Source organism: Coffea arabica, chromosome 6e (genome assembly GCF_036785885.1).
Source record: "Coffea arabica cultivar ET-39 chromosome 6e, Coffea Arabica ET-39 HiFi, whole genome shotgun sequence".
Classification (NCBI taxonomy): Eukaryota; Viridiplantae; Streptophyta; class Magnoliopsida; order Gentianales; family Rubiaceae; genus Coffea; species Coffea arabica.
In genome coordinates this window covers 34,353,588-34,362,934 of record NC_092321.1, presented here as the reverse complement: position 1 = coordinate 34,362,934, position 9,347 = coordinate 34,353,588, and the positions used below count along the sequence as shown (strand labels likewise).

The 9,347-nt window shown below is 40.7% G+C and overlaps 1 protein-coding gene across 1 annotated transcript; it reads right to left on the bottom strand.

Annotated features, from left to right (window-relative positions):
* Nucleotides 1-4,601: 4,601 nt before the first annotated feature.
* Nucleotides 4,602-9,093, bottom strand: LOC140009870 (uncharacterized). Its single transcript, XM_072056203.1, has 5 exons — nucleotides 7,699-9,093; nucleotides 7,276-7,515; nucleotides 6,879-7,188; nucleotides 4,666-6,176; nucleotides 4,602-4,619 (listed from the first exon to the last, which is right to left on the bottom strand). The coding sequence occupies exons 1-5, from the start codon at nucleotides 9,091-9,093 to the stop codon at nucleotides 4,602-4,604; spliced, it is 3,474 nt and encodes a 1,157-aa protein (XP_071912304.1).
* Between the last annotated feature and the right edge of the window lie 254 nt (nucleotides 9,094-9,347).

Here is a 9,347-nt window from a genome sequence, read left to right as displayed (position 1 = left end):
TAGCAAAGTAACGAGCATGAAGAGTTCATAAAGGTGAGCAATAACACGTCAAGTAGCAATCTCAAAATGAGCGAGTGTAAATGTTTTTCAGAATAAACAATAATCCAATAAGCAATAATCATTCCAAAACATAAGGATACGGATGGCTCTCAGGAGCCAACTTCCCATTTCATCATCAGGAGCTTGATCACATAATAGTTGACACTCCGTCAACTTTCAAGTAAATGAACCAATCCAGTAGAACACCACTTAAACGACTCTCCGTCCACCGTTCAAACCCCCAGCTGGGCCCAAAATCCTCAAGAAACACGGGTGGTAATACTCGAGTATACCAATTAGTCGAGGAGATATCACTCCACTCGACAAAACAAGAGACCCAGGGTTTGTTACCCAATCGACCAAGCCCTTGCCGGCTCGACTTAAGTAACTCGCCGCAGGGTTTCTGGAATTCCAGGAAGTGCGCGCATTATAAACAAGTATATCGAGTCAATTGCAACAATAAACAAGTATATATCACATAAGGGCAAGTGCGATAAAGTACACTCTTGCCCTAACAATTCACGTATATAACATGTAATCATATTGGCCACGTATCAAGTTCAAGTATCAAGTTCAATTCGGTATTTGAAAGCACTCACCAAAAGATATAGTGCCTTTACTGGTCACTTTCAGGTTATACTCCGGGTTCGAAGTCCAAATCTGCGATAAAACTCAGTTTGAGAACTTTGAAACATGATTAAGATACGAAACTTAGACGTTTCGTTCAATAAAAATCAAGAAATTGGAATTCACTTGGAGAGTAGTCGTGAAACACTCGCTCGCTTTTCAAACTATATAACTTTGTAACATTTATACTTGAAAATGCCATTTGAGTGGAAGTACAAGGAAAACGTATTTCTAGTAGTCATGATTGTATTTCTCAAGGGTACAAGTTCGGCCAAATCCTTACGTATATACCTCGGAAAAAGAAGACGCAAATATCCTAGAGGGTTCAAGTAGTAATCACTCTTAACCCTTACTCAAGTCGCAAGTATATTTCTCTAGTCCTCGAGCATAAATTTGGGCAGCATGCCCTTTGTGTTTACCTAATTTTCCAGCCATTTATGGCTTCATTATTTTTCCCCAGCCAATCCCAAAGTCATACATATCATAGATTCAAGTAAATAGCCGTTCCATAGGCTCATAACAACATAAGAATAAAAGTCAAATTGATAACAAGTGCGGAAATGTAACCTAGCAAAAGACAGATTTGACGTGGGGTTGCGGAAAGAACATATCCGAGGCTACGCTTATCGGATTGTGGCACAAATTATACCGTTTCGAAGCTAAGACATAGGGCTACAATTTTCATGAAGATCACTTAGTCCAGTTTCCAATGAAACCTAGTCAAATTCCTAATTTACAGAACCAAAATCCAACTAGTCGGCTAATTAACCGCACTGCACTGGAATGGTCATATCTCAGGTTACCAAGGTCCGATTAAGGTGTTCTTGGAGGAGTTTAAAAGCTAAAACAGAATAATAAAACTTTCATGTTTTGGAAAATAGCTAAATCAGTACGGACCATAGTGAATAAACACAACCAAATAGACTAAACTGTCCACGCGGAACTCTGGAATGTAACCTAGAACAGCGAGGGTATTTTCATCTTTTCACAAGCTACATTACTCCGATTGGGTCGAAATTTTGTAGAAACCTATAAAACACCATTCTCTACAACTTTTATGTTTTAAGCCAAGCCTGATTCGGCCTCTAACTATGAGTACTAAAACCGGGAAGAATGTAAACATGAAATTCCTGAAATCTGGAGTTTTTGGGGTTTCATGACCATCTATTTATTTTCTTGCTTCCCAACACTACCAAAGCCCTTTATATAATCTTATATACAACATATACAAACTATACAACAAGTTTAGGCAGGAATTTATTAAATCCTAACTTGCATATATCATCCAAAATCATCACCCCAACTTGCATATCTTGTAATCAAGCCAAAACATGAACTAGATAACATCTTAAACCAAAATTTAAAAGAACAAGAACCATGATCAGATCTTATACCTCAAAGACAAAGCTTGGAAGAGTGATACTCCACCTCCTTTGGAAATTTTTAGTTCCCCCTAGCTTCCCAACTCACAACTCACTCTTTAATCGGTTTAGAATTTTGATTCCTCACTTGGATAGTGCAAATCAAGAAGAAGGAAGTTTGTTTCTTGCTCTCTTTTTCTCCGTCTTAAGCTCGGCCAAAACCAGAAAATAAATGAAGGAAATGAAGCTGAAATGAGGATAAATGGCAAGAAAAAAAAAATAAGCAAAGAGCCATAGGGTGGTGACACTTGGCACCACCAAAGCCATGCAAATTTCTCTCACTTTCCCTTGCATTTTTGGCCACCAATTTCGGTCAAGCTAGCTGGCAATGAGGGGGGATATTTTGCTCAAGTATTAATACTGATGTGATAAGAAAGTGGTGGTCAAGTGGTGCGTTCAATCGGTAGCGGGCGGTACCTGTCGGTTCGCGCCGTTTTTCTTTAAAACACACGTACTAGGGTTTTTACTTCCTATTCACTAACCTCATATCATTGCTCCTAATCACATATTATTTCTCACCTAAAAGTCACTTTTAATCACCAAATTTGATCCTTGCTCCGTACCGAAAAATCATCCTACGAAAAATCGCGAAAACTTTAATTTGGTCCAATCTTGAAACCGAAATGTGAAACCCTACTTTCTAGATTCATTTGCACTTATTGTGGAATGACTGGGTGGTAGGGCTTTAATAAATGAATAACTTCCAAATAAAAGGAAATTTTTAAGAAAAACGTGAGCGATTTTACAATTGTAGTGATTAAAATTAGGGTTTCAATTAAAATATGATAGATTTAAGAAAACTGGTTAGTCACAAGTAACTAGGTTTTTTGATTAAAATAGTAGGGTTTCTAATCTTTTAAAACAAAATAAGGTTTTAAATCAAACCCAAAGAAATACACTTTAGTATCTTCTTTACAAACAACCTCCTAATATTCGGGGTGTCACAATCTCCCCTCCTTAAAAGAATTTCATCCTCGAAATTCGTACATGCACTTCGAATAACGTAGGGTATTTTCCTTATATATTCGTTTCCAGCTCTCAGGTCTCATTATAGCCAAAACTTAGTTAAACAATAGAAATCACGAATCATACCTTCTACTATCTCCGAGGGTTCAAGTAATGCCTGTTGATCCAAGGCGTACACTCTAGCTGGCACTCTTGGCTTAGTCCCTCATACATTTGCTTGTTCAGGGTTTAGGTGTGATCTACGGGGACAGGTTGCAAGCTGGTGTTCGGTACTACCACACCATAAACATTTTCCTGCTTTCCGCCAACAATCATTCTCCGTATGATTAACCTTTCCACAGTACCCACAAGATACTTGAGGGGCTGAGGTCTGACCTCCTTGTGAGGCACCTCTTGCTTGGCCCCAGCCACGCGAAGCTCCTCTTGGAGTACTTTCCTTAGATATCCCTGAAATTTTCTCACCACCATCTCCTCAACCTATCTTAGAGGGTGGCATATCTAATTCACCTTGTTCTTGCCTATGACTTCCACCAGGCGTACCTCTCCTTTTTTCATGAAAAGCCCTCACTTGTGCCCTAGCAATTTCTATTCGTTGGGCCTTCTCCAAAACCTCCGTAAACGTGTTAATTTGGGCTGCCGCTAAGGCTTCATGTAACTCCACATTTAGCCCTTGCACAAACCTCCGTACTTTTCTTTGCTCCGTGGCTATCAGTTCAGGGGCAAATTTGGACAACTTTGTAAACTGAGTCTTATACTCGGCTACACTCTGATGTGAGACGGATCTAGACGGACACCAAGTTGGGATGATTGGCGGAACTTTGACCCTTCTAGAATCACGAGCCACGAACTAAGGAGATTCCTTAACCCACGACTAGCAAATTTAGTGAACCAAAAGTATGGATAGAAGAACGCCACAATCAAGGAGACTACTTGATTGATAAGTTCGATGAACAACTTGAGATTAATTCTCAAGTATTCAAAGGAAATTCTCTTGAGGCAAGAGAGAGTGAATAAACTCACGAATATTTTATAAAAATCTGAATTGTCCCTAATGAATGAAAACCTAGGCTATATATAGCCTTACATGACTCAAACCCTAGAAGGTCCAATGGACGACCTCGCCCTTCATTAAGGGTAAAATATCTAACAACTAATTGGCTAAAATAACATTCTAAAATTCGGCCAAAGTGAAGTGGAAATTGACCGAAATTATTAATGCTAACAAAAACTAATAATGGTAACGAAAACCCTAATTAGCAATCTAGCACTTAGCAAGCTAGAACTTTGTGGACTAGTCTTCACTTGGGTCTTCCGTTTGAAGGAAAGTGTATAGAGTAGCTTCTCCATTATGTAACCCTTCAATGGACCTCAAGTCATCACCAACTCGTTCTTGAATCGTGCAAACAAGAGCTTGAAGTGATTCTTGAATTCTCCTAGCACGCGCTCTTGTAATTGGACCACTGGGTATTTGTATGACTTGAGCACTAGAAGTTTGAGCAGCCTTGAGCCCCTCCGCATTAGTCCCCTCCTCTTGAAGGCGATTTGTCCTCAAATCAAACTCATCGTCTGCATGAAAAGGACTCAAGTCAGATACATTAAAAGTAGCATGTACCCCATACTCACCTGGAAGTTCAAGTTTGTAAGCATTGTCATTTATACGCTCCAGGACTTGGAATGGACCATCTCCCCGTGGAAGTAGCTTACTACGCCTTTTGACTGGGAACCTCTCTTTGCGCATGTGTATCCATACCCAATCGCCAGGCTCAAAGACCATCTGGCGGCGCCCCTTATTGGCACTTTGGATGTACTGAAGTGTACGCTTCTCGATGTTGGCTCGCACCTTAGTGTGTAGCTCACGTACATATGCAGCTTTATTCTTACCATCCAAGTTAACTCTCTCATGAACAGGTAAAGGAGTTAAATCCAAAGGTGTGAGAGGGTTAAAGCCATACACAATTTCAAACGGCGAATAATGTGTAGCAGAATGAACAGTGCGATTGTAAGCAAATTCCACATGTGGTAAGCAGTCTTCCCAAGATTTAATGTTCTTTTTAATAATGGCACGCAATAGGGTGGATAAAGTCCTATTAACCACTTCGGTTTGACCATCAGTTTGTGGGTGGCTAGAAGTAGAAAATAGTAATTTAGTACCTAGTTTACACCACAAAGTTTTCCAAAAATAGCTAAGGAATTTGGCGTCCCTATCAGAAACAATAGTGCGAGGCATGCCATGTAATCTAACTATCTCACGAAAGAATAAATCTGCAACATGCTTAGCGTCATCTGTTTTGAGACAAGGAATAAAATGAGCCATTTTGGAGAAACGGTCAACTACCACATAGATTGAATCATGTCCTTTTCTAGTCCTAGGTAGACCAAGCACAAAATCCATCGACAGATCAACCCATGGTGCATGTGGAATAGGCAAAGGTGTATAGAGACCATAAGGATGTACCTTTGATTTTGCCTGGTGACAAGTCACACACCTTTCAATGTGCCTTTCCACGTCACTCCTCATGCGGGGCCAGAAGAAATGCTCTTGGAGAATCATCAAGGTCTTGGCAATGCCAAAATGCCCCATTAAACCACCTCCATGAGCTTCCCTGACTAGAAGCGTGCGCATGGAGCTCCTGGGAATGCAAAGCTTGTCTTTGTAGTATAAGAACCCCTGAAAGATGAAATAATGCTCACGAGAGTGTCGTGGCAAAGAGTTAAAAATCTCACCAAAATCCGAGTCAGTTGCATAAAATTCTTTAAGGAATTCAAACCCAAGCAACTTAGCATCTAATGTAATGATAAGGGTATGCCTTCTCGAGAGTGCATCAGCCACTACATTCGTCTTACCTGCCTTGTATTTGATCACAAAGGTAAAACTGTCAATGAATGTAATCCATCGTGCATGTCGCTTACTCAACTTGTCTTGGGATTTGATATGCTTGAGCGACTCATGGTCGGTGTGCAAGACAAACTCACGAGGGCGTAGGTAATGTTGCCATGTTTGGAGAGCCCGTACCAAGGCCATTAGCTCCTTATCATAGGTGGAGTAGTTGAGAGCAGCTCCATTCAATTTTTCGCTAAAGTAGGCAACCGGGCGACCCTCTTGGAGTAGAACAGCTCCAATACCTATACCAGAAGCATCACACTCTACTTCAAAAGCTTTGTCAAAATTAGGTAAACTAAGAACAGGTGCATGTGTGAGCTTGTGTTTAAGTAATTGGAAAGACTTAGCTTGTTCCTCTCCCCAATGAAATTGCACATCTTTCTTGATAATTGATGTAAGTGGTGCAGCAATTGTGCTAAAATCCTTGACAAAACGCCTATAGAAGCTTGCCAAGCCATGAAAACTTCTCACCTCACTTACATTGGTAGGGGTTGGCCATTCATTAATAGCCTTCACCTTTTCTTGATCAACATGAATTCCCTGCTCACTAACAACATAGCCTAGAAAAACCAATTGGTTTGTGCAAAATGTACACTTCTTAAGGTTAGCGTAGAGGCTTGCCTTGCGAAGTGCATCGAGGACCATTTGCAAATGCACAACATGCTCATCTAGAGTCTTACTATAGATCAAAATGTCATCAAAGTAAACAACCACAAATTTACCAATGAAAGATCGTAAAACATGATTCATGAGTCTCATAAAAGTACTTGGTGCATTGGTTAGCCCAAAAGGCATGACCAACCACTCAAAAAGTCCATGTTTTGTTTTAAATGCAGTTTTCCATTCATCTCCTTCTTTCATGCGAATTTGATGGTAACCACTTTTCAAATCAATCTTAGTAAAAATGATAGCCCCATGTAATTCATCAAGCATGTCATCCAAACGAGGTATGGGATGGCGGTACTTTACCGTGATGGCATTAATTGCCCTACAATCAGTGCACATTCTCCATCCTCCATCTTTCTTTGGAACAAGTAGAACTGGTACAGCACAAGGGCTTAGACTCTCTTGAATCCAACCCTTACTAAGCAATTCCTCCACTTGTCGTTGTTGCTCCTTGGTTTCCTCAGGATTGGTTCTATATGGTGCCTTGTTTGGAAGGGAAGATCCAGGAATGAAATCAATTTGATGTTCAATTCCCCTTAATGGAGGCAAACCAGTAGGTATATCCTCAGGAAAGACGTCTTGATACTCCTGTAAAAGGTTAGTAATACTACTAGGCAAAGAAGCATCAGGAGCATTAGTGAATAAAGACCCCTTACAAAATAAAATAAATAAAACCTGGTTAGAGTGCAAGGCCTTTCTCACATCTTTTACCTTGGCAAGCATGCTGGATTTTCTCTCCCGTGTGGGGTCAAAGGCCGAATGAGAGGGATCCAATTTGCTTGAAGAAGGGTCGGCCAATGCCAATTTCTTGGCTTTGGTGTTGTCCTTCTTGGCAGTAGTATGTAAGTCATACTCTTTTTGGAGACTAACTTGATCTTCATGCACTTGTTGAGGTGTAAGAGGTGCAAGTGTAATCTTTTTACAATTATGCATGAAAGAGTACTTGTTCAAGAAACCATCAAAAGTGACTCTTTTGTCAAATTGCCAAGGACGCCCTAAGAGTATATGTGCACCTTGCATTGGTACTACATCACACATAACATCATCTGCATACCTACCAATGCGAAAAGTAACCAGAACTTGTTTAAGAACACGTACCTCTCCACTGTTGTTTAACCACTGAAGCTTGTAGGGACGGGGGTGCTCACTAGTTGGCAAGCTTAGTTTCTCCACCATCAATGCACTAGCAACATTAGTGCAACTTCCGGGGTCAATCACCAAGCTGCATACCTTGTTGGTCACATGGCACCTAGTGTAAAAGATGTTGTCACGTTGAAGCTCATCCTTACTAGCTTGCGTAGCTAGGGCCCTTCTTGCTACCAATCCAACTTTGTCTTGAGTTGGAACTTCCTCTATCTCATCTTCCTCTTCAACCAAGGGAGGCATGTCCTTGTAATCCTCCTCTTCATCATCAGTGACAATGTCTCCATTTGGTAGGACAAGCATGGTCCTTGGGTTTGGACATTGACTTGCAATATGCCCAACTCCTTGACACCTCCAACATTTGGTGTCACGATTCCTAGGTTTTGAAGTTTCAATTGTTGGTTTTGAAACAACCTTGGAGTCGGTTTTAGTAAAAGGTGGCCGCGAGCTTGACCCTTGATCTTGCTTCGGCTTTGGAGTGGTCCAAGTATTCGAACCTCTCTCTTCCCTTCTAGGCTGGAATGGTCGAGTAAATGGTTGAGGATGAGAGTTATAATTTCTGGTTGTACCCCTCCTCTTGAGCCTTTGCTCAATCTTGATAGCCTTCTCCACCATATCTTCAATCTCCACATAGTATTGAAGCTCCAGTTGATCGGCTATTTCAACCCTCAGACCATTGAGAAATCTTGCCATTGTAGCTTCTCTATCTTCTTGAATATCAGCTCTCAACATGGAGATTTCCATGTCCTTGTAGTAGTCCTCAACTGAGCGTTGACCTTGTGTCAAGGTTTGAAGTTTTTGGTACAAGTCTCTATGGTAGTGACTTGGTACAAATCGCTTCTTCATCAGTCTCTTGAGCTCAGTCCAAGTGGTTATAGGTGGCTCTCCACACCTTCTTCTGCTTGTAGTCACTTGTTCCCACCAAACTATGGCATAGTCGGTGAATTCGACTACGGCAAGTCTCAATTTTTGTGCATCGGTGTAGTCATTACAATCAAATACTAACTCTACTCGACTCTCCCATTCAAGGTATGTATCCGGATCAGATTTGCCTTGGAATGGAGGAATCTTCATCTTAATCCCCTTGATGGCATCACCGATTGCTCTTGTGTTTCGCTTTGGTCTTCTTTGCTCGTATGCCTCATGTTCCGAATCAGCATTGGAGTCACTAGATTCCCCCAGGGTGGATTTTCCCATAGATTTCCTAGAAGAAGCCCTAGACGAACTTAGTTGATCAATTTGCTCATGGATTGTTTCCAACCTTTGGTCAAATCTCCTCTGCATTTCCTTCCACATATTATCCATTTTAAGTGATAACTGAGCAATGGTAATTTCTTGTTCCTGAGACATGGTGAAACCTGCAAAACTTGACAAATTGTTAGTAGAAAAATGCCTCACTTGCTCCCTTAAGTGTTTCACTCCTCTCGTGTTTTCACTCAAGTGTTTATGTCACTCTAATGATCTCACCAATTCACTTCTCAAACCACTTGTTTGTTTCCTTTGAAGAAATCAGAAATTTTCTCAAGGAAGTTCAATCACACTTTAATCAAAATAGCTCCCAATTGTATCAAAGGAACAAGAACAAAAGTAGAAACAGACTGAAA